Source organism: Vipera ursinii (genome assembly GCF_947247035.1).
Source record: "Vipera ursinii genome assembly, chromosome: 3".
In the NCBI taxonomy this organism is placed as follows: domain Eukaryota; kingdom Metazoa; phylum Chordata; class Lepidosauria; order Squamata; family Viperidae; genus Vipera; species Vipera ursinii.
The window spans coordinates 39,666,092-39,693,070 of NC_139516.1; the positions used below are offsets into that span (position 1 = coordinate 39,666,092).

Sequence of the window (26,979 nt, forward strand, 5' to 3'; positions counted from 1 at the left end):
ATATATATATTCAAGGTGCTGGTGATGACCTATAAAGCCCTAAATGGCTTGGGTCCGGGATATCTGAGGGGGCACCACAGATTCTGTCTGTGGTCCCTTTTAAGTATGGGAGGAGGGCTTTGCCATTTTCTTGTTCTCTGTCTTGGGATTTTATGGGTGTCTCTCTTCGGATTAAGTTGGTAATCGTGTTTCTTTGGAATCCATTGGCTGTTAGTACATTAGTGAGAGTGTGTAGTTCGGTTTTTAGGTGTTGTTCGTCAGCTAGGTGTTTTGTTCTGGAGATGAGTGTCTTGGCTACGGAGTTGATCTGTGCTGGGTGGTGGTGTGAGAGTGCGTTCAGATAGCGGTTTGTGTGTGTTTTTTTATGGTAGATAGTGTGTCCTAGGGAGCCGTTGGATTTCTTGTAGACTAAGACATCAAGGAAGGGAAGTTGATTGTTAGCTTCTGTTTCCATGGTGAATTGTATTTTGGGGTGTAGGCTATTGAGGTGTATGAGGAAGTCATCCAGTTTTTCTTTGCCGTGTGGCCAGATTACGAAGGTGTCATCTACGTATCTGAGCCAGAGTTTGGGTTTGTGGTTGGATTTTTCTAGAGCGAGGGTTTCAAAGTGTTCCATGTAGAGGTTTGCGATGACAGGTGAGAGGGGTGATCCCATGGGTGCTCCTTCCATTTGTTTGTATCTTTGTCCATTGTAGATGAAGTATGTGTTAGATAGGCAGTGGTTGGTCAGATCTAGGATGTGTTTTGGGGGGTTGTATTTATTTAGGATAGCTGTCAAGGCTTCTTTGATTGGCACTTGGGTGAAGAGGGATACAACATCGAAGCTCACAAGTAGGTCACAGGGCTGTAAGTTTAGTTTACTTATGATCTCTATGAATTGGAATGAGTTTTGTACGTGCGAGGTGATGGAATTTGCATAAGGCTGTAGTTGTTTGGCAAGGAATTTGGCTAGATTTTGTAGAGGTGAGCCTATGGAGCTGACTATGGGTCTGAGTGGGGTTCCTTCTTTGTGTATCTTGGGCAGACCATAGAGCTTAGGACATCTGGATGATTTTTCTCTGGGAATGATTGTTTTCTGGATCTCTTCACTGATGGGGGTGGCTTTTATTTTTGATTTTGTGGTTTTTTCCAGGTAGGTGGTGGGATCTGTCTTGAGGAGTTTGTATGTGGAGTCTCGGAGTAGGTTAGATAATTTGGTATGGTAGTCAGATGAGTTCATTACCACCGTGGCGTTGCCTTTGTCTGCTGGCAGAATGATTATGCTGGTGTCATTTTTTAGGTTAAGTAGTGCTGTCTGTTCCTCTTTGGGTAAGTTGCTTTTGGGTGGTTTGCTGGTGCAGAGGATGTTGGTAACTTCGAGTCTGATTTTGTTGGCGTCATCAGGGTTAATTTTGGTCAGGCTGGATTCGACTCCGCATATAATGGTTTCCGTGGGAATGTGTTTGGGGGCGACTGCAAAATTAAATCCTTTAGACAGAACGTTGGTTTCAGCTTTGGTGAGAATCCTATCTGAGATGTTGTGCACAGTTTGTTTCATGTGTTGCTGTGGGAGAGGAGGGGTTTGTTTCTGGCGTTCCTTTAGTCTTTGGAGTTTATTGGTGTGTGTGTCTGTTTTGTAGGCAGTCTCTGTTTCAGCTTTCCAGACGGCGATTTGTTTGAATTTGTCCCAAAGTGTGGGGTGGATCTTGTTGCTGAGTTTGAGGTGAAGTGTGAGGAGGTCTCTGTTGATTCGGTCCAGGAGGATTTAATTTTGCAGTCACCCCCAAACACATTCCCACGGAAACCATTATATGCGGAGTCGAATCCAGCCTGACCAAAATTAGAATCAGCAAGGTCCTCCAAAAACACAACATCAAAACAGCATTCTACACAGACAGAAAAATATCCACCATCCTAAGAAACCCCAAGGACATAATTGGGTTAGAAAACCAAGGAGTATACGAAATCCCATGCACCACCTGCCCCACCACATACATCTGACAGACCAACAGAAGAATAAGTGCACGCATTGAAGAGCACAAAAACTCACTCAGAAAGGGAGAACAAACTTCATCCCTGGTCCAACACTTTGAAGCCACAGGACATGAAATTGATTTTAAAAAAACCAAAACTATCGCCAAAATTGAACATTTTAACAATAGAATAATCAGAGAAGCCATTGAGATAGAAAAACGCCCCCACAGCATGAATACACGAGATGATACCTCTCGTCTACCAGCCATTTGGAAACCCGCCTTGATTGACAGACGAGGCCCAACCACCAAGAATGATACCAGACCCAAACTCATGATAACATCACATGACATCACCACCACACAACCATTCAAAAAGCAAATCCGAACCCACAACAATAAAGACACACAACCACAAAACAGAAACCTAACTACAGCTGCAACATCAGCCACTTTAAACCCCTCCAAACCACACAATAAGCAAACTGACACCCACTATAAAAACATGGCACCACCACAAACATGAAGCCGAACAAAAGCAGCACAACTCACCAGCTCAGGTCTGGAGCTGGCAGCTGAGACCAGCCCATCCACTCAGAACACCCCCCCCACCCAATCAGAACACACCCTCCATTCAAAACACACTCCCACCCAATCAGAACACACTTGGTCCCCTACCCAATCAGAGCACACCTCCACAGAACACACCCCCTCTGGCAGTTTAAAAAAGAGGAACTAACAGCCACATGCTTCTCCCAGAAGAAGGAAGCTAAAGCCTGATGATGACGGATGGGACTCCGTCGAAACGTTGCGCCTACACCTTTAGTTCTACGCGGGGAAAAACCCGAAAAACCAAGGATCCACATACAGGCACCCGCGAAAACCTCAGAAAACATATATACATACATATATATATATATATATATATATATATATATATATATATATATATATATATATGCAAATTATTCAAATTGCTAATAAAGAATTTGGGAGGCTAAGATGATCATTTCGAACTCTTTATGTTCTCATCAGTTAGTCATACCCTTTATCTGAGATTCGAACCCGGGCTGATTATATATCAGGCAGTGTTCTAACTCCCTGAGCCACGGGTTCTTTCTCTCTTTTAGCAAGGTCCACTCAAAAAGCCTTGACAAATACTTAAACATACATTTGCCTTGCCTTCCAGCTAATAAAAGAGAGAAAGAACCCGTGGCTCAGGGAGTTAGAACACTGCCTGATATATAATCAGCCCGGGTTCGAATCTCAGATAAAGGGTATGACTAACTGATGAGAACATAAAGAGTTCGAAATGATCATCTTAGCCTCCCAAATTCTTTATTAGCAATTTGAATAATTTGCACAAATAATGAGCTGTCATAAGTTGACTATGTCCTGTGGATAAGCCCTGAGTCGGGCCAAAACAGGAATGAAAGAGTTAATTAGCAAGGTCCACTCAAAAAGCCTTGACAAATACTTAAACATACATTTGCCTTGCCTTCCAGCTAATAAAAGAGAGAAAGAACCCGTGGCTCAGGGAGTTAGAACACTGCCTGATATATAATCAGCCCTGGTTCGAATCTCAGATAAAGGGTATGACTAACTGATGAGAACATAAAGAGTTCGAAATGATCATCTTAGCCTCCCAAATTCTTTATTAGCAATTTGAATAATTTGCACAAATAATGAGCTGTCATAAGTTGACTATGTCCTGTGGATAAGCCCTGAGTCGGGCCAAAACAGGAATGAAAATGCTTCATGCTTTAGGTACAGGTGATTGCTTACATGAAAAGAGCATGGTAAGGGGAGGGGGAAAAGGAGTTATGGTGGAACCTGGGTTGTTGTGTATGAGTCATCATTTAGGAGTTATTTTTCTGTACCTTTTGATTCCTAGTACCAAGACCAGATCTCTTTGTTCTGGAAAGGTATAAAAGGTGGGAGACATCTTTCCTGGTTGTTGCCTTCATCTCTCCACCAGCCACAAAGAGAAATGTGGCCACCCAACTCTGTTTTGATCAAAATAAAAGTTGTTTGCTTGCTGAAATCTCAGCTCAGGAGTTTCTTTTGGCTCTTTTAAATTCCTGAGTAATGCTGGGGCAATTGTGAGGCTAAGTGTAAAACCTTACAGTCCATTTCCAAAACAGTGACTTTACAATATCTTATACAGCAGGCGTGTCAAACTCACAATGTCACATGACATGTCATGATGTATCGTGACTTTTTTTCCATTGCCGCAATGGGGTGGGTACAGTTTCGCCATGATGCATCCAGCCCGCGGGCTGACAGTTTGACACGCCTGTTATAGAGTCTTTAAACCATGAATGTGCCATATAAGAGTAATGACAAGCTTTATATTATCTCATTGCTGGGTGAGAACAGAAGACACTATAAGTCACGATCAGGAGCCTTCTTCATGCTTCCTTGTAGCAGAGATAAGGATGTGTGTTGCCCCTTCCTGAAATGAAGAATCTAGACACATAGTAAATATTTAGAAGGAGTTGAAAAATAAAGACAGAACTTACTTCAGACCTGCCAACTATCTTGTTTTGGCTGAGACAATTATGTTTTGAGGTGAGCCCTTTCTCCAAGATACTAGTTATATCCCCAGTGACAAACTGATAGGAGGAAACATGTAACATTGAAAGCAAGAGGTACAACCAGCAATATCTTGTCTTGGTGGCCCCTAGCTGCAGACATTGCACCTGGATGGTCTCTTACCAGGATGGAACTGAAAGTGGCCAGAAATATTAGAACTCAGGTTAATCATTATCTGTATGATTAGAAGTTAAACCTGAGAATCATTTGTATGTGCATCCATGTGGATAGATAGATCACAAATGTATTTTTTAAGCTAAGAGCTCATAGTTGAGTGTGGAACATCTTAAACATAATTTTCATGCACCTGTTCACTACAATGATGCAAGCATAATGTTAATTAGCCCCTGTTCTTCACCATTTAAATTCTCTGACTAAAATATTTCAAGGATGGTTATTAGGCCAAAAAGTGTTTTATGGAAATCAAACTTATTTCATCAAATATGTTGATTTGGAAGAAGTTACCCGTGTCCAACAATATTTGCCCTCAAGAAAATATTTTTCTCAGCTTCCCTTTGACATTTTTGCCTCCTTTATTCATCTGTTCCTTTTGCAATATCCAAATGACTGCGCATCGTAGGAAACTGTTGGACATTGCCTGTAACCAGTAATACTTTGCCTTTCTCATTAGATCCAAGACATTATGCGAATTGTGCACTCTTGTGCTAGAAAATACTTACCAGATACATTTTCCTTCTCTAAAAATCCCTGCTGACTTTTTTTTGTCTTGATTTTATTTTGAAAATGGTGTGGTATTGGCTTTTTTGTCCTAGCAAATTGAACATTTGGTTGGCATTTTTACTTATTTCTAAAATGCCATTTATATACTGTAGAGTTTCATATTACTTCAGTGCATTAGAGTTTTATTCTGATACAGTTTAGGTTTTTTTATCTGTATTTTCTCCCTGCTTTTATCTGAAAATGAAGAAAAAAAGTATGACAACTAGGTTTCATCACTGAATATAATGTAGCTCATTTCTTTATTTTAGCCAGTGCTATGCAAGAGAATGGATAGTTATATACCTGTACTTCATAACTTCAAATATGACAAGTACTGGAGAATAGCTTTGAATGGTTCTTTCTTCGAATTTTAGAACATTTTTTTCCTCCTGAACATGTATAGGCAGGAGTCTCATTTTGTAAATGTTCACAGACCCAAATATCATGAGAAGGTACAGCAATGCCCATCATTTGAAAAAAGATGCTAACCTCTGCACTACAGTAGTGGCCAAAATTGTGGAAACCTTTTGGAAAAAGTGTATTTTTGAGGTTTGATGGCTAATAACACCACTTTTTTTGAGTGGTACCATAAAATTATATATCAGTGGAAAGATAATTTAATCAAGAATGTAATGCAACATAGTTTGTTCAATAATCTGTACTGTATTCTATGAAACGTTATAGCCAAATAACCAGAAAAAGGAAGCACAATTTGCTTAGGTTGATATCACAGTAGGATTTAGTTATTGATGTTATGTATTGAAGCTGAGAGGAGGACATTTGTCAGTGTGTTATGTGATCGCTATTATTTAGTGAGCTTGTAAAACGTAATAAAGTTAAAGTAATGGTGCAAAGAGTTGACTGGCTACCCAGAAAGCGATGTAAAATAGTATTATTAAGTGAACAAGGCTACAGTTATTAAAGAAATTAGAAGAAAAGTTGGTGAAAACTTAACCAAAGGTGGAATTTCTACTGTACACTTTTCCCAAAAGGTTTCCACAATTTTGGCCACTACTATAGATAGTTCCTGTTAAATATAATATTACCAGGTCATAACAATTTCCAAAATGGTAGCTTTGTTAGCCATTATAGCAAAAAACTAGAAGTAATATTAAAGCTATAGTACATTTGTTTGCTCATTTATTATTTATGGATTTCTTAGAGAAATAATCGACTTTTCTCAGAAAATTAAGATGCAAATATGAATTCAGCTCTCAGACCCTAACTTCCCAGTAACAATCCTGGGAAAAATAACTGGCCCACAGTAACGAAGGTCAAATGGTAATTCATAATCAAATGGATCTCCTGGGTTGCAATCCAGCACTCTACATACTATGCCATACTGGATCTACATTAGACTTAATATGTCCCAGAACTCTTAGATGATAAAACCAGTAAAAGATACAAAGAAATCTGAAGAGTTTTCCATGGTTACTATGAAGTGATTGGTCAGAATACCCCCATCCTTTTATATATGTTATAAGACTATTTCATGTTTAATAAAAAATAGTCTTGGCTGACTTTCAAATTACAATAGCAATGACTTATATACCACCCCATAGCACTTTATAGTGCTCTCTGGGCAGTTTACAGAGTCAGCATATCACCCCCAACAATCTGGATCCTCAATTTACCAATGTTGGAAGATGGAAGGCTGAGTCAACCTTGAACCCCATCAAGATTGAACTCCAGGCTTTGGGCAGAGTTTCTCTGCAATCCTGCATTCTACCCACTGTGTCACCAGAGCTCTTGATGTTGTTGTTGTTCATATTCTTTTTAATTACTTTTTAGTTCTAATTGTTTAATGTATTAGTGAAAAATAGAAAATTATCCCTAGACAATATTATCAATCAACTATCAACTGGATTTAGTTCAGTAAAAATAAGGTTGAATTTTAAAATAATTGCAAAAGGTTGAGGTTGAGAGAACAATCTGAATAGAATAAGAACACCATATGAACATTTGCAAGATCCAATTCATTGCAAAACAAGCTTTGTACCCCAGTTAGAATGGATGAAAGTAGTAGTGATTAAGTAAGAATTTCAGTTTCTATAGGGTGAAATGAGTCTGGTTACATTAAAACAAATATTCTGCACTAACTATATCTACAATTCTTAACAACTTCCTTTTCTGTATCATTATTCCTCATTGTTTGCACTGATAGTCACTCTCATGTTATTCTATCATAAATATATATCCAGTCCAATGCTTTGTTTTGGCACAAAAGAGAATACAAATGAAGGCAGATATAAATGTCCCAGGGTAATCTGGGATAAACTGGGATTTGCATGATCCAGTCTGGATTGGTCATATTTTGGTGAGAAGGAAGTTCCCCGAGGATGGGCTCCAGTATGAGTCTGAAAGCTCAGAAGACTGAATCCCTGTCCCAGTGACCAACACAGATTGGATCCTGCAAAATAGAATAAATCATTCTATCCTTGTATCAGCAATAGTTGATGCAGGTAAAAATGGTATGATTCTTCTGAGCAAACCTTTTTCTGGGCAAGAGCAAGGCCTAAAATATTAGGGAAAATAAGAACCTCAAAGTGTGTAAAACCACGTCATACAAGTGACCAGAGCTATTTGATGGAGAGAGGATTTTGAGGGTTTCTGTGTACTTAAATGATATTCCTATTAACACTGTTCCATGTGCTTTCAGCACATAGTCGTGCCGGCACATGACCACGGAAGCATCTTTGGACAACTCTGGCACTTCGGCTGTGAATTGGAAATGAATATCACCCTCTAGAGTCAGACACCACTGACAGGGGAAACCTTTACCTTTCTATTTTAGAGCATTGTTTTTATACAAACTCTTCCAATTCCTTGTGACCTTATAGACATGATTTCACCATAATTGTCTGGCATATAACACATTTTCAGGTCAAAAAGGCAAGAAAACATTATTTAAATTCTCCACAATCATGGTTAGAGAGGGTCCAGGCAGTCACTAAAAGGGCTCCCCAAGGCTACAAGCAATCCTGGGCCATAATTGTCTGATTCCAGAAAAGATAGAAACAAATAGAAAAGTAGATTCTATACAACAGAGGTCCTCAACCTTCTGGCTACATGGACTAGCAGCAGCAGCAGTGGTAGCAACCTAGCTACCATGTATGTGCAAATAAAAAATACTACACGTAGAGTACTGCATTCAGTTCTGGTCATCACAATATAAAAAAGATGTTGAGACTCTGAAAAGAGTCCAGAGAAGAGTAACAAGAATGATTAGGGGAGTGGAAGCTAAAACATACAAAGAATGGTTACAGCCTAACAGCAAAATCTCCACTATATTATTATTTATCATTGTTAGAAGAGAAAAAAAACAAAAAAATCCTAAAAGCAATATAAATATTTATTTATATTTAATTTTTTACTTTCCCCTTCTTTGTTCTCCAATTGATTTACAGTGTATATTTACATAAGCTTTAGAACTCATATTCTAAGTATTGACATTTAGTAGAATTTTTTTATTTCTCTTTATCTTTTTTAAAAAAGTATTATACATGGATGCATACGCAATCTTAAGAAAGGTAAACATTTTAAAAGTGTTTACTTAATACTTACATAATATGACTGGGGAAAAAATGAATAAAAGGCTTCTTCCAAGATTGTTTTTCTGCTGTGTCTGTTTTATAAGACATACTATTTCCTATGCTTTTAAATACTATTGATCCAAGCAGAGAGGTGCTTCAGTTTTCTAACAGGGAGCAATTCTAGTAAATCTAGAAGGTATGAACTAATTTGTACTCTTGCAATGGTCTACAAATCCTGGGGAATGTGATCAATAAGCTGGTAGTTATACTTTTGTAAAGAAGTATTAAACATTTTTATAGGCATCCCAAAAAACTTTCAGGAAAAATAGGCATTGATTATAAGCCCTTGAGAAAAATCTGGATAATACATTACAGATTGAGTAGGTGTAATGTCACTGATACATTTTTGTGGTTAATTTTGAGAGTATTTATATTGCTGGAAGATTCTGCGTTCTAATTCATGTAGCAATGCTTGACCTTATACTTATCTGGAAAGAAAGATCCACACTTGATTTTGAAGATTGTCCAGCCAGTGGATTGGTGTGTTATTGGTCCTTCTGTCCTGCCATAAGATTAACTTGAAAGGAGGGAATGAAAAATGTGTTGTGTTAAACAAACCTTTTGACATTTAATATGTTGTACTGATTTCACTACTGATAGTTGTGGAGGAGCAAAACTTTGAAGAAAGAATGCAAACATAGTTAGCTGGACATCCACTTAGTCCTGGGAAGAAAGAGAGGGCAAGATGGAAACTTGATTCTTTTTAGCAAAAGAGGGATTGGGAGAAAACTTTCAGATTTTCATGATTTTGTTATTACATCAAATTAGTGTACTATGTGTTTCTTGACCTGGTCTACCTCAAAATGCTGGCATTGGGATGGCAACAAAAGGAATTAATCTTACAATGTATTTTAAAATGTGCATTTGTTTTTCACTACTTTCAGTCAATTAATAGGGATATACTCCCAAGTCTTACATGAAACAGTAATTCAGTTTAATTTGTTGTATATATACATCTTGAACTGAAATAATTCTATTCAAAGTTGGAGTCACTTGAATTGGTTCAATGCAGTAAACCTATCTGGAAATTTAATTGAAAAATTCAGTTTGAAGATGAAGTTCAGTCAAGCTATCTTCAGATCAAAGATTCTCACAGACCTTCTACAGTAGTGGCCAAAACTATGAAACCTTTTGGGAAAAGTGTATTTTTGAGATTTGATGGCAAATAACACCACTTTTTTTGGAGTAGTACCATAACATTATATATCAATGGAAAGATAATTTAATCAAGAATGTAATGCAACATAGTTTGTTCAATTATCTGTACAGTATTCTATGAAAAGTTACAGCCAAATAACCAGAAAAAGGAAGCACAGCTTGCTTAGGTTGATATCAGGTAGCTTTCCTTCATCTGATTGTAGCCAATGAGCATGAGTGTTTAGAGAGCCAATCAGGTGTCATCTTGCTTTGGCAATGAGCCAATCAGATCACAGTAGGATTCAGTTATTGATGTCATGTATTGAAGCTGAGAAGAGGACATTTGTTATGTGACTGCTATCAAGTTGGTTGGGTTTTTTTTCATTTAGTGAGCTTGTAAAAAGTAATAAAATTAAAGTAATTGTGCAAAGAGTTGACTGGTTGGGTTGCCCAGAAAACTATATAAAATAGTATTATTAAGTGAACAAGGCTACAGTTATAAAGAAATTACTGTAGAAGAAAAATTGGTGGAAACTTAGCCAAAGGTGACATTTCTACTGTACACTTTTCCCAAAAGGTTTCCACAATTTTGGCCACTACTGTAATTAGTGTGTCTCTGGGTTGATTGTGAAGGTTTGATGTAAGGAGAATGATTTTTATTGTCAGGTTTCTGTATTAGCTCAATTTTGCTTACTGGTTGTACTGACTATAGATTAGGAGAATTAAAATCCACCATATATACCCAGGTGGGATTGGGCCAGTACAGATAGTTTACTACATGAATGAAGATAGAAAAGTGACCCCTAGACTTCAAAATTACAACATCCATTATAACAATCTACAGCAGAGGCAATTGAACATTGAACTATTACCTGAAAATGGAATTATATTCTTGCTTTGTGCATTTTTGCTTATATTAATGCTGTACAGGTCAGTAAGTATATATGGGGCTGCATTTAGATTTTTAAAAAACTTTAGACATAAAGACTTTGGAAAGTAACTGAAAATTGTGACATATCCCCTGGCTTAGAATTCACGAAGCTAGAAAAATTGATGCAAAATGTGAAGTCATCTCATTTTTGCCAAAAACTAGATTCAGAGTGGCTTGAGGAAAATCAGGTAAAAGCTTAAATAGCACATCCATCACCATGAATTTGTTGTTAATGTAAACAAAGCAAATATGGGATAATGCATCATATGTCATTTTTACAGAGCTCAAGATTGCTTTTATATCTTGGGCCACAGGGGTTTATTCTGCAGAAGTGCTAAGTGGAACATCTGATGGAGCAGGTTGTTACCTAGGTAAGCTCTCACCACACTAAATGAAGACAAGCTAAGACTCAATAAAGAGTGTAGGAAATTTAAAGTAAATTCAGCAGAACCTTTTATGTTACCAGAATGTTCAGAGAGCTTCCCATACCCAATTTATGCAATTTTGGGGAGTTAATTTGACTCAGTACAAGCCTCTAGATTGCATATGAGTGCATTTTCACTTATAGAATCCCATCAAATTCTTGTGGAATCTCAGAATTCCATGGAACAGATGGGGATTGCTGGGGTTGTTTTATCTTTGGTCTTTTAATTTTTCTTGGGGTTTTTAGCGCTGTATTTCCATTGTTTTTAACTAGGGCAATTGTTTAATCTTTTTTTAATGTTTGTATTTGCTATTTTATTCTGCCCTGTGAACCGCCCTGAGTCCTCAGGGAGAAGGGCGGTATATAAATGTTATTAAATTAAATTAAATTAATTAAATTAAATTAAATTAATTAAATTAAATTAAAATTAAAAGCCTGCTCTACATCAATGTTTCTCCACCTCAGCTGCTTACTGTGTGGATTTCAACTCCCAGAATGCCCCATGCTGGCTGAGGATTTCTGGGAGTTGTAGTCCACACATCTTAAAGTTGCTGAGGTTGAGAAGCATTTCTCAACATTATCAGATTAGCCAGTGTTTACATGTGCTTTGCTTTGTACTAACACTGCTATCTTATTTGTCTCTTTTTCCCCATACCAGTTATGGAGATATGGTGCCCAAGACAATTGCTGGCAAGATATTTGGTTCCATTTGTTCACTGAGCGGTGTGCTTGTCATTGCCCTTCCTGTCCCAGTTATTGTTTCCAATTTCAGCCGAATTTATCATCAGAATCAAAGAGCTGACAAGCGACGAGCACAAAAGGTAAGATATACTGAAAGCTACAATAAACATATTTTAGTCTGATTCTACTTACACTAGCTTGCATTGGTGTTTCTATGAATATTATGCATTCATTATGATATGAATGGGGCATCCAGAATAAGTTATCACCTTTAGTCTGTTTTAGGAACTCAGGTTTTATCTCTCTTACACCTGTTTTTTTTTCTCTTAACAAGGTTAATTTGTTCAGGCAGAAAGATCCTAAACAGAAGCATAAATTTCTGAAAACACCTCAGTTGCTGTGGCAGTCATAAAGGTGAACTCAGGTGTTTTGTAACTATTATCATTATAATTATCATAATTACTTAACATCAAATTCTGAACTGTCACAATTTTCAGATAATGAATGTGAAAGCAAGCTACATTAGTGACAGGTAGGATTCTCTAAAGCTCTTGTTGCCTTTACATTTTCTCACAATAAAACGTAGTCATTATAAGTTGGTGTGTGAGAGTTTTGTGCAAAAACTAGGAGGAAGTACCATCATTTTTGGAATTTGGATCTGTCTTCTGCTTACACTTATCTCCCACTGTGCTTCTTCAGAACTGAGTCAAATTATCCGTCATCCCTCCTGGCCCTTATTTCATTATTCAAATCTTTCTTCAGATTGTATCCATCATCTGAGGTAAGGTGGTTAGCCACTCTGAAAAAGTATTTATCTTTATGCCATATCCAAATGTGCATCTTCTTTTTTATTATTATAAGTTTTATTAATTTTATACTATTTACATTCAAATATTTGTGAAGCAATGCAGTGGTTGGGTAATCAAAGGTAAACAATATCAAATAACAGGTTATTTGTACATAACTCAGGTTACATCAACAAAAATTCCCTCTCCGCTTCCCTTAGTTATAACCTAGTCAAATTAATCAAATTAATACATTTCTAATTGTATCCTAGTCAATTAAAAGAATTTTCAATATATTTTCACTAATACATATCAATATCCTGTTTTTAGGTTTTACCTACAGTAATTGCAATGAAGTAATCTAAAGTAGCCTATATTAAATGAAAGAAAGCTTACTTTTGGTTGACCCACATTTCCCTCTTTCAATAAAAAGTAATTATCCTGTCTACAAAACTTACATTATTCATTTCAAAACATTTTTATTTTTACCAATATCATCTATTTATTATCTTAACAATTCACCCCTTATATCAAAATATCTTATATCTTTCCAAATTCTATAATATATATCGATTCTAATAAGTTTCTTTTAAAAATTAAATACAAGATGAGTTTCTATCTATGTCATTACAACGAATATATTCTATAAGTCATCTTAACCGTACATCAATTGTTAAAATACTATCTTTAGATATATCATTCCAAATTCTATAATATAGTTCAGAATTATATTCTAAAAGCTTAATTTTGTTTTCCCTTACATATCTAAAACCTAAATGTAAAATCAGTTATATTTTTTAGAGATTCCCCTTAATCCATTAAAAGGTATTTTTATACTCTATCTTTAGGAATCCCAAAAAAGAAACAAGTTCATTTTTTTAAATCTAACTCTTGCCTTCCTTTTGTGCCAATCAGGCTTCCCTTTTGGAGTCTTTAAATTCTCAGATGTATCTCCCCTTCTTCCTATACCCCTTATTTGAATCCAGGGAGAGTATCCAAATGTCAGTGTCCCCTTTATAACCATTGAAGTTTTGCTTTAATAATTCAGTTTTGATGATTGATGTAATATAGTTGTCATTAGATCAGTCACATCTTTTTCTTCTTCCAATTCCATCTGGATTAGGTAGAAAGTAGTAGCTGGTGTTATAGTTGTCATTTGATTAGTTGAATTCTCAATATAGTACATTTGAAGGTCTTTAGTGTCTTCACTCTTAATATTGCTTTCTTCAGGTGCTATTGCTTTTTGACTTGTAAGTTTTGTAGTTGACATTGAAATTTGGACTTTAAGGTTCTCTGTAGGTTGCATTTGTTGTTCTTTGAAATCTCCTATTTTAGTGTTTGTTTCCACCTCTTCTATTTGCTCTTGGATTATCATTTCCTCATTTAAGGTCAGAATTTCATTTGGTGGCTTTAAGTTGTCAGATTTTTCTTGCAGTTTGGCTTTAATTTGCTGTCATTGCCAAAAAGTGGGGAAAGAAATTTTCAGGAAAGTCCCACAGGAAAATAGTTAAGGGAGTAAGAAACGTAAAGTTTCACCCAGGTCCTCCAGATTGCTTCTTAGTGCTAGGTAGGGCTTTTGGCTTTCGGCAGGGAGCGGCTTAATGATCGGCCATCTTTATGGCCAGTCTCTTCTTCTTCAGGCCAAAGGAGCTGTCCCGGATTCAAGCAGAGGGCTGCCGCCCTTCTGCGATCACAGGGAAGGCCTCCTCACTGTAGTCGCCCATCCAGCGCAATTTTCAACCCTTTTCAGGGTGCTCCAAAAAAAGAAAGAACGGACAACAGGAAGCGGACTGATCCTGCGTGTCCGGAAGCACCGCACGCACAAACTGGAAGCCTCCCAAATGTGCATCTTCACGTTCTGTGGTATATGACCAATTTTCTTAAGATTCAAAGGCTACACCTATATAGTTATATAGCTTAAGCTATTTTTCTTCTAGCATGACATTTTGTTCTGCTGGAATAGAGCATAATATTTTGTTCTGCTGGAATAGAGCATAATATTTTGTTCTGCTGGAACAGAGAATTTAGTGGTGATCCTAATACTGACTCTGTTAGAATAGAGTCTGAGAAGGACAACAAAGATGAGACAGGAACTTAAGAATGTATCTTGTGAGAACAATCTGAAGGAACAAGATGTTTAGTTTGAAGATAAAAAGACTGGGCCTGAGAGCAGATATGTAAAAAGATGTCATAGGGGAAATGATCAGGGACTAGGAAGAGAAATAATTAATTTACTTGAAGGTGCTTACTTCTTGTTCAGATTAAAGTTTTGTACAGCAGTGAAGCACTCCACCTATTGAGATTATGGGTTTTCTCATTGGTGATTTTAAAAATAAGAAGATGGACGCTTAACTGGTTTTCCTACACACTTAGAGATTTGGGCTAGATGATCCTCATAGTCTCTTCCAATTTCACAATTCTATGATTCCATGATCTACTACAGGTATAATTTGAGGCTAAGATTGCACTGCAATCATCACTTTAATGGCTAGTCTATAAATATTGGATTTCAAAGTCTAAGAAAGCTCCCATACACACACACACACACACACAAACACACACATATGGAGTGAACATTAAATAATGTTGTTCTTAGTAAACCTGAAAATATAACAAAAGACAGCTAATGTGGCTGTCTGGCATTTTTACTCCTCTGGGGAAAAATTTATGGTAATTGACTTTCTTCTAATTAGCTCTAATAGCACTTCAGCACCTCCTTCTCTTTTGCAGAAAAGGGTGAAGCAGACCTCTTGCACATCATAGTGTTGACTGATAAATTCAAGTGACAATCAGAGAGACATGATCCATAATGAATTGGATGTTTCTTCTACCTGCAACAAAGAATGACGAACACACTATTGTTAAAACACAAAAGGGGCTAACAAATGGAAGTGAGTGAGCTATAAGAGAAGGGAGAAAAAATAAACATCTGCTGACTTCCATTTCACTCTCTATCTGCCCACTTTTAAAAAATAAGTTTCTATTATGTTACATACAGTAAATATTGTATTCAGAGATCATTCTTCCATTCAAAAGCTCACAAGTTCAATGACAGGGAGCTTCCAATGCATTTCAATTTTACATACTAACTAGGCTAGGATCGGTATGGTTTTTCATAATGTGATGTCAGAAGATAACTTGAAAACTAACGTTAGTAGCGAAAGAGTAATGGATAGATGCCGAGACCAAGATAGACAATATATTTCATTGAGAGAATCATAGCTGTGGTTGGGCTTCTAGTTAGGCATTGCGGTGTTACAGACACAGAAAGACAGGGCTCCGTCTCCCAGGTTTGATTTCACCTCCAATTCGGGGTTAGCGTAGCCCTGGGGATCTTCCAGGGAATCATGGAATGTACACTTAAGGGTAGTCTGGGGATCTGCCCCTATTTTGATTATGTACTCATCACCAGTGAGTCCACTGAGGTGCTTCCAAGGTGGCTTAAAGCTGTCCTTCAGCGGTTCCACACAACGGGACTGAAGCTGAAGAGGAACAAGTGTAAAATTGGGGTCCCTTCCACTGAATTCTTAGGGTTCTGTAATGATGCTGAAGGCATCCATCCTGCAGAATCCAAGCTGAAGGCAATTCAGCTGGTACCAAGTCCCAGATCCAAAGGAGAGCTCCAGGCATTTCTGGGTCTCCTGAATTTTTACCATGCATTCCTTCCTAACAAGGCCACAGTGGCAGAGCCATTACACCGGTTCTTTTTTTTTTTAAACCCATTTATATCCCGCCCTTCTCTGAAGACTCAGGGCGGCTTACAATCTAAGAAGCACAAATCAATGTGCTTAGCAATAGCCTTCATTCTATGTATATGCCTGCTTATTAGGGCTTTCGGGGGGACCCAAGCAGCATTTTTACAAAGTCAGCTTATTGCCCCCAATAATCTGGGTCCTCATTTTACCTACCTCGGAAGGATGGAAGGCTGAGTCAACCTTGAGCCTGGTGGGACTCAAACCTGCACTAATTGCAGGCAGCTGGTGTTAATTAAGGAGGCATTAGCCCACTGCTCCACCAAGGCTCTTAGACAAGAACTCCCCATGGAAGTGGACTAAGGTTCAGGAAAATAGTTTTAAAGCAGTAAAATCACTACTGACCTCAAATTCAGTGCTTACACACTTTAATGAAAACTTGCCAGTTTGTATTGCATGTGATGCATCCCCTTATGGGGTGGGGACTGTACTAAGCCATTTGTCAGGTGATGGGACTCAGTTCCCTATCACTTACTATTCAAGGACATTGTCCTTGACTGAGCGAAATTATGCTCAGATTGACAAAGAGGCTCTCGCCATCGTGGCCAGGGTTAAAAAATTCCACAGTGATTTGTACAGCCGTAAATTCACAGTCTTCAATGACCACAAGCCATTGCTTGGGTTATTTACGGCAGATAGGCAGATGCCTCAAATACTTTCCCCTAGAATGTTAAGGTGATCCATTTTTATGTCAGCCTACAGCTACAGGCTGGTTCACAAACCCGGCAAAGACATGGGCCACGCAGACGGCCTTAGCAGGTTGCCATTGCCACATGTGGAACCAGCTCCAGCTCCAGTAGCACGCATCTTGTCAATTCAAGATTTGCCTGAACTTCCCCTCCATGCTGGGGATGTAGCTGCGGAAACTGCTGCAGACAGAATTTTAAGCAGGGTGTTGTCATGGGTTCACACAGGGTGGCTGTAAAATAGCCCGGGACCAGAGTTCCAGAGCTACTTCACACGTAGGCATGAGCTTTCAGCTCACAAAGGCTGCATTCTATGGGGGAGCAGGGTTATTGTCCCCAGAGTCACTCAAGCGCATTGTTTCAGGGGATTGGCACCATAGGCTGGCTGATTTCTTGCTTTGCCAGCACACTATGCCTTGCACAGAAACAGGCAAAAGCCCAGCACAGGTTCACTGGGGAAGAAGATTAATCACAAAATTGGATAGGTTGCATCCTGACCGGGTAGCAGCAGACACTGCACACACAAGGGGGTTGCAAGTGAGTGATGGGGTGTGGGTGCCGGGTAAAATTGTTAAAATCTTGGGACCTCTTTCCTACAAGGTGGCTCTGGATGGGGGTCGAGTCATTCGCCGACATATTGTTCAGCTGCAAAGGCGTTTTGCAGAGTGGCCACTAAGCGAGGACCTCACAGTGGGTCCGCAACCAGAGCCGGCAACCGGCAGCCTAACAGAGCAGTTCACATGCTCTGAGGACTCATTCAGTCATTTTAACGGGGAGGTGGTCATAGATGGACACAGTCCAGGAGTGCAACATGGGTCTCCTGATGGGGGAGGTCAAACTGAACAAGGCAGTAGCTTCGCTGACACAGCTACCTCATTGGACTTTGGTTTGGGCTGACCAGGAATGGCTGGCCAAAGGAACTCGAGTCAATCCAACTCATGTGAACCCAAGAATCCTGGACTTACACCCTGGATGGTATCTCTTTACTCTCCTACAATCGGGTAGGAGATGTAGGATTTTAGCCAGCCACACAACAGGCTGAAAAACAGCTTTTATCCATGGGTTGTTAGGCTTTTGAACGGGAAATAATTTTTATAAACTTTATGCATAATTGACTTGCGAGGCCGGTGTGTTGTGCAATTAGTTCACATGGTGTAATAAGATGGAGGGCTTGTGTCACTGTAAGTTGGGGGTGGGGGCATGAAGGGAGGCTCAGCCAATCTCAATGTATACATGGTTGTACTTTGACAATAAAGGTTCATTCATTCACCCAGCCCGGCGGGAGCAGCCTGGATCCCCCAGGCGTTCTGAACGGTCACATAGACCACCACAATATCTACAAGATTATATTCTTAAATAATGTGTGTATATTCTAGGGGGGAGGGGTGTAATGTATTGGGATTTTTACTTGAACTGATTCACGTGTCTGTTTCAATGCTGCTTAAGGTTGCTCAATGGTGTGTCTGTGTAAAGGTCACTGACTAAGCCAGACTTGTTGTCTCCAAGAAGATCATCGGATGATTTGGGGCGGGAATGGGTTCCTTTAAACCTATTGGCCGCCGCCTAGTGGCCAACTGTATAAGTAGCTATGTAGCAGCCTCTGTTTTAGTTCTGTTCCTGTTTGCCTGAATAAAGCATATTCTTGCTTGCAACCTTCCATCTCGCTTATTGCCTGCAAAGAACTGGCTACACAACAATAACAATAGCACTTCACTTCCTTAAAATAGTCCTTTTGATCACACAGACTCTAAAAATACATACTTTTCACAGAAAACAATTTTATTCTAGAGAAATGATACCCCAATTCCTTATGATTTGCATGATTTTATCTGTTATATTTTCCTGTATGTTGTCTTTTACTTTCCCAGGATCAGTGAGCTACCTTAAAGATACCATACTGTATCAGCTGTCCAGAGGGTTATTTAATTCCTGAATCCAGGAATATTTATACTAAAACCCCGAAGTAGCAATTATTACAATCACTTCTCTATTTTTCAAGTTGAACTCTATTTTGAGTGATAATATGAACACGTGGTTTTCTTCTCCACAATATAAATGTGGTTAATTGCCTTCTTCTGGGATGTTTTTTCAACATGCTAGTCTAGCTACAGCCATGGGATTTCTTCATAGTCTTCCAAAAAGTAATAGACAGATTTGACCGTGCTTAGCTTTTCAAGATCAGTATTCAGAGTCAATATTGCACATTATTTTTTATGTAATGATCAAAATTTGTTCCCTATATCTTAAAGGGAAGCTTTATCAGCTCCTCTTATTAAGCAATAATATACAGTATACTGCTTTAGCCAGCAGATATATCCATGCAAAAATCCTATATCTTTTACAATATAGTTTATAAGTAACATCAACCTTTGAAATATGAATTCAGTGCTTAGGTTAAACAAAACTGTATTCCCCAACCTGCTTCTTTCCCTATCCAAAACTGTCAGTAATTTATAATCCCCCAATACACTTACTTTCTGACACTCAATTTTCTTTGTTATTAACTTCATGCTAAGGTGATTGATTGCTGGTCTTACCAATGTTGTTCTCTCTCTCTCTCTCTCTCTCTCTCTCTCTCTCTCTCTCTCTCTCTCTCTCTCTCACACACACACACACACACACACACACACACAATACTTTCTCATCATATTTAAATTTCTAATTCTCACTATGCTGAAATAAATTCCTGAATTAAATAAACTATACTATGCATAAACAATAGAAGAGAACATACATAGCTCAGGAGCTGTGGAGTCCTTGGTGCTCTCTAAGCTCAGAGACTCTAAATGTAAATAGGCAAATAATTTTCACACAGCAAATATTCCAGTAAACATGGAACCAAACCAATTCATTAAAACCTATTTGAAGATGCTGTGGAGAGTACTCATGAAATTTGAGGAGTTTTATACATCTTACATCCCACTTTTTAATTATTATGTTTTCCACCATTTGCAACTAGATAAATAACTAGAAAAATAACTAGAAAAGTGCTCATTCCATATTGCTATCAGTTCTGGAATGACTGGCTAACAGATACTTTTAAAATGATATATTATTTATCCACATATAAACCTTGGAAGGAATCTCCTTTTCTTTTGTAGATTTGTGTTGTTGTGTTATTACATTAAAAAGAAAGCTTATAGTTTTATCATAGTTTTGTATCCATATTTCTATGAATTCTTCCTTGCTTTTGTATAAAAGAAAAAAGAACTTGAAAGAAATTTTACATCCAGAGGCTGATGCTTACCTTATTAAAGATATTAAAGGGACATGATTTCATGGTTGAATTCATCTAAAGTTCTTATAATCTGTGGGGGAATGCAAAGCCAGAAGTCTATCAATTCAAGACTGGAATGGAGATGTGAATGGAAACAGGCAAAGAACTGATCATGCTGATCCTCAGATCCAGAAACCAAGGTGAAAGCAGGGCTGGAGCATGAAAAACTATGCAGGGACTTCGAATGGGAATAAGCAGCAGAATCTGAAATAAAATAAGAAGCTGTTCTTTGGCTTTTGAGACTCAGATGATGAGAAAGTCAAAATAGAAATCAAAACAAATCAAATCCATAAAGCAGGATAGCTGAGGAATGGATCTACAATGCCACAACTGAGTGATCATGAAGTTGAAAACAGAGTTCATGATACACTGTTCATGGTATCTATTTATAAGGTATTTCCACACAACATGGTTTTCGCTCTATTTTCACACTCTCATTCATTGATAAATTCTTTTGAAACTGAATTTTCATTACCTCCATTTCAGTAGCCCTCAACTTTTCTAAACAGTCCCTCCAGGCAATGATAAAAGGCCTTAAAAATGAATTCAGTATCCTGTTCATTGAATTGTCCAACTCCAACTCCATAGTAAAATTACTATGCCTGCAGTCCATGAAAAAGAATTGTTGCCACTTCTCCACTATCAGCAATTTTCAAAGCATTTTGTATATATTTGGCAAACGAAAAAGAGATACAGAGCAAATGCAGATGTTATGGTGTCGAGCCTCTCTTTCTCTTTTTTCTTAATGATCCTGGTTACAAAAAAGGTTATAACATCACTTAAGGACCACATTGTTTAACAATGTTCTTATTGTGGTGCCTAAGTCCAGGACTACCTATATGGGAATGTTGGGGAAGAGAGAGAGGAGATAATGGCTTTCTTGAGCCCAGAGGCTGGAAAGCAGAATGAGGCAAGAGTTTATTGCATACTATATAACAGGGGTGTCAAACTCAATTTCATTGAGGGCCGCATCAGCATTGCAGTGGCTCTCAGGGGGCCGGGTGGGTGTGGCCTGGGTGGGTGTGGCCTACTGGGTGGGCGTGGCTAGAGTGCATATGGCCTACTGGGTGGGCGTGGCCAGCTCTACATCGTTAGCATCAAGGGTGCCTATGGGGGCCCGGGCAGGAGTGGGACAGATCTGAGGGTCTCTGGCAGAAGGAGGGTCTCTGGACCAGGGCCAAGGCAGTGGGGGCCGTTCCCTCACTGTTTCCAGGATGGTTTCGCGGGCCACATGAAACCACTTCGCGGGCCGGATCTGGCCCCCGGGCCTTGTGTTTGACATGTCTGCTATATAACTTCCTTGCTATAAAAGCATAGTATTTTACACCAATGTGCAACTGATTCACGATTGACTTGGAGAAATAAAATTCATTTCACTGATTAGGCTACTTTATGCCTGCTTTAACATGGTTAGGTTGCATCAAATGCTGAATAATATCTTGCTTGCATTTGGGTGCTGAAAGATGGGTAAAGCAACAGCAAAACCAAGAGTAAAACAGACAATGAGCAATCCTAGTAATGCCATTTCATTCCCCCCCCCAAAAAAACCCCTCTGTTTTACTCTAGTTCCAGGAAAAGTAGCATTAAGCCAGGGAAAAAAAACAAATGCTGCTTCAGCCTTCAAAACAAGGTAATGTAATGAGTGCAGTATAGGTCAAGACCTGATCCAGGAGCAGTGCATGGATGGGCCCTTACTCTTATTGAAGACCTGAAACTGTACACTAAGTACTGATACAATAATAAATCAGGTAAATGGAGACAAAACATGAAACAACTATTCCCCAAACTGACTCACAGTGGAAATGAATTAGTGAGTGACCTGCCTGAATTAAACATTAAGATATGTTGTCCAATCCATGTGTTTAGACATTAATAATTTGCTAATTTAATAACAGTCCATTGATAACTTTTGTAAGGTTCACTTCAGTATAATTGAGGATGAAGGCAGTTCATGGACTTTTTTAGACATGTTCTTTGTTTAAAACATTATTAGGGCACAAAGTTATTCCCTAAATAAAACTACTTGTGCTCATTTTCAGTACTGCAAAAAACTTTTAATTTCATGAACAGTCATATAACCTATAGTACAAAAAGAGAGAACTCAACAAATCACAACTGATCTAGAAAGATTGGAGAAATGATTATTTCATGGAGACAGGTCTATTTTCCTCCCACAGGTTCTTAAGAACATAGAACACTTTAAAAATAAAACAAAAGCTTCCCATACAAAACCTAGCCTCCAACCACACATAAGATATGCTCCCAAATGTTTTCCAATCCCTCATCCCACCCCATTCCCAAGATTGGCTTCCTGGTGTTAAATCTATCAATTGGGAAAATGCTGTAATAATTTCTAGGACTGTGCAAAAGAACCTCTTTCAAGTATTTAAGGATGTATTGTTTTCAAATTAGCATTAACATTAGATCCTCTTATGCTATGTAGCATTTCTGGCCACAAGAGATCTCCAGTATTTTCAGTTTGGGGCGAATACATCAGCCTCTTCCCATATGATGTTTAAAGTTTTTACGTCTTCTACAAATGTTTTTTTAATCATTTATTTTGATAAACAACCTCTTGGTCATTTGGCAATGGGTGTTTGTGTGGAGAATCCATCTCATTGCCATCCTGGGAATTCAATTATTTTCCATATGAACTATATTGTTTGTTTGTTTATTCATGTCAGAAGAATCACAATTAAAATAAGTATGGAGTATATGACCTGCAAGGTGAAGTCTTCTGCATGCAACTATGTTCTGTAGTTTGCAGGAGAAACTCTTTGGGCGCACTTCTCCATTAGTAACATGGTCAATATAGTGAATCTTTAGGATTTGACAAAGACATCTTTGTTGGAAGATGTCGAGTCTCTTGTTCATACTCACTGATGCCTTCCAGGTTCATTGGCATAAATAGTTGTTGGGGTCACTATAGGCAACTTTAGCAAGGCAAGCAAATGGAATTTAAGTTTCAGTGATATAGGTGACAAAGACCAGATTTTATTCATCCTCTGGAAAACAGACGTTGCTTTTCCATTGCAGCATTTGATGTCTGTCTCTGCATCTCCATTTTGTGCAATTACACTACCCAAATAATTTCAGACTATTTTCAAATAGTTGAGACTGCTTCTGAAGTTGAGTCCATCTTTGTCTCTGCAAATCTGGAAGAAGATGCAGCTGCTTTAATGATGCCAAAATTTCATTTTCCCCCTAAAATCCAAATCAAGTCTTTTGAAAATTTCTGCAGCCCCGATAGTTTCAACATGCTTAGGATGTTGTGCCTTATGAGAGAAAGTTCTTGCATGGGATTTGTATCTGAAGTACAGATAGTCCTCGACTTACAACAGTTCATTTAGTGACCTTTTAAATTTACAACGGTACTGAAAAAGGTGACTTCTGACCATTTTTCAGACTTCTGACCATTACAGCCTCCCCATGATCACATGATCAAAATTCAGATGCTCGGCAACTGGTTCATATTTTATGACAGTTGCAGGGCCTCAGGATCATGTGATCACATTTTCAACCTTTGGACAAGCAAAGTCTATGGGGAAGCCAGATTCACTTAACAATCATGTTACTATCTTAACAATTGCAGTGATTCACTTAACAACTGCTGTATTTGTAAGAAAAGTCATAAAATGCGGCAAACTCACTTAACAAATATTTCATTTAGCAACATAAATTTTGGGCTCAGTTGTAGTCATAACTCAGGGACTATCTGTATTGAAGAAAAAGAAAGATATGATTGAAAGGATGTACAGTATTCAAAATAAAGAAATTATCCAACTTTTTCCCCATATCTATCCACCCAATCCTCCTTGACACACAGGTTCCTCTTTCTCCCCAGCATACTGAAACTTTTACTGCATTAGCCTTTGCCTTGCTCAGATTGCTCTTCTTTTCAATTAACCAAATAGAAATGGTTCAATGAGCCATTTTTAGTGTAACAAATCACATTTGTTTGTTCTATTAGTCCTTTTCAATATTGAAATAAATTTTTGAAAGGAATGACTATAAATTAGATTTAATATCACTGAAGGGAATAAAGGAGATTTGTGAATTACAAGACAAAAGGGGAGAAAATAATACTGATTGCAAAGACCTCCTATACAGTAGGCCATCTCTATTGCCTGCTACTCCTTAATGTCTTAAAATGAAAGGATGTATTAAACACTTTTGAAATGGTTCACCTAATCTGCCCCTTCCCCCAAGGGATTCTCCATAGCTCATTCAGTTTATAAACTAATTCTGATTCTACAAACACATTAACACACTCTCAGCCTTACAGGAGAATCTGAAGTTTTTAAACATAAGACCCAATATTCAGAAATATAGACTACATCATACAAAAAGGGGTATCTTTTACAATTTAGTCAGTAATCTTACCTTGAATAAAACTAACATTATTAGTGTAAAGAAGTGGTTAATGTGTCAAACCATAATCAGAGACAGTTAGGATCAAATATAATTTAATTATCTTGCAGCTTAACCTATCTCTCAAAGGGCTATTCTAAAGATAATTTTCATGGCAGGAGGATCAACATGATTGCAATCTGACTTGCAGAAGATAGTAGAAATAAATGACACAGGAGAACTTGTTATTGCTTAAAGTTAGCATTTGTTTAAGAAAATTACAATGTGATACAATGTGATTATTTATGGCAGAATTCATCATCTTTGCTAAGACTGTAAGAATGATTATTATTATTACTAAAGGTATTGCTACATTTAAAGTTAAAGATTATAGATATTATGGAATGTACATTTAATATCAATGCTTCCCATTTTCCTTTCTTCTTTATACTGCAGTATAGAACTTTCATCATTTCCTTGGAATACTATGATTTAAAAGACAATCCATCTACTGTATCACAATTATTTTAGCAATTTCTTTATGTAGTTCTGAGCTTGGTGGCTTTCTTGTGGATATTTTATTACCAAACCCGTTAACATTATCAATGGCCTGATTACGTTACCTGGTTTGCTAATGAAACATTTGCCAAAAGACTAGCAAGCTCAGAGAGCACCAAGGACCCCTCAGTTCAGCTTTTGGCTATAAATATTCTCTTCTAGCTAGAATCTTTTAGAGCTAGGTGTAGTAAGAATAAAATCCATAACAAATCAGGTGGTACAATATTTGTCCTTTGGTCTTCAAGATGGCAGCACACTGCATATACTGTATTGCAAACAAAATCATTTTTGCTAGCCAGAAGTCAGCAAAGATTTGACAAAACAATGTCAGAGTAGATACAAAAAGTCAGAATCCAGAAAAGAAAGCTAAAGGAAAAAGAACAAATCCCCAATGTATTGGGTTGAATTAGCTCTGAAGGAATGTTTCAGTTCAACAAAGCTACAGTAAAATCAAAACAGCAAAGCATATTTGCAAATCTAAGTGAGAATCTATCAAGCCCCTAACAACAGAATATAATCCAAAAAGACAGATTCACAGTGAGTCTCATTAGTTAGGCCTCTTGTCAAGAAGGTAAAGGATTAACATACAGAATCCTGGAAACTGATCTGTAGTGTTCATTGATTGGTGAATTCATTAGTCAGTTGAATTTATGTTCTCCCAAAGTGCAGGACCAGAGTTAACTTTCCTTTTCCCAGATATGACTGACCCTAAAATATGCTCACTGCTGGTAATGTTTTGAGATACTCCTATTTTCTCCAGCCATAGAAATCACTATTACAGGAACCATTTCAAAGCAATAAATCAAATCAGTGACTTTAAAGATGTTCAGATTGCTTTGTTAATTCAATGATTTTTTTTCCTGTAGTTCATGGTATTATTAAGAGAGAGAGAAAAATAAAGAAATAGAGATAGATGGGTGACACTAAGTAGATTGGGTTTTTGGACATTGACTGTGAGCAATTGGCCGATACCTTACGAGATCATTAAGATTCTATAAAAGAATCATGTAGAATGGAGGAAGAGGAAGGGGAGTAAAAAGGCTCCTTTCTTCAGTCTACAAAGACCAGTTCCATCAGTTGTATTGTATACTAAGAATAAATTATATTATATTACCTTAAATTATATTATATTACCTTAATTAAATTATATTACCTTAAAACAATTCCATATACACTCTAATGCATATAGAAAAAGCTAAGAAGTCATGATATTGCATATCTATGATTTTGCTTTCCAGTTAATAAGGTAAAGGTAAAGGTTCTCCCGCACATGAGTGCTAGTCGTTTCCGACTCTAGGGGCCAGTGCTCATCTCCGTTTCAAAGCCAAAGAGCCAGCGCTTGTCCGAGGACGTCTCCATGGTCTTGTGGCCGGCATGACTAGATGCCAAAGGCGCATGGAATGCTGTTACCTTCCCACCATAGTGGTCCCTATTTTTCTACTTGCATTTTTACATGCTTTCGAACTGCTAGGTTGGCAGAAACTGGGACGAGTAACAGGCGCTCACTCTGTTACGCGGCACTTGGGATTCGACCCGCC

The 26,979-nt window shown here is 37.9% G+C and overlaps 1 protein-coding gene across 1 annotated transcript in view; it reads left to right on the plus strand.

The window, feature by feature from the left end:
• KCND3 (potassium voltage-gated channel subfamily D member 3) overlaps positions 1–26,979 on the plus strand; it is a gene marked incomplete at both ends in the record, with an annotated part of 313,047 nt that overhangs the window by 231,645 nt on the left and 54,423 nt on the right. Inside the window, one exon of the mRNA XM_083360647.1 lies at positions 12,011–12,173. Within this exon, the coding sequence (XP_083216773.1) occupies positions 12,011–12,173 (163 nt within the window). The remainder of the gene's footprint in view (positions 1–12,010; positions 12,174–26,979) is intronic.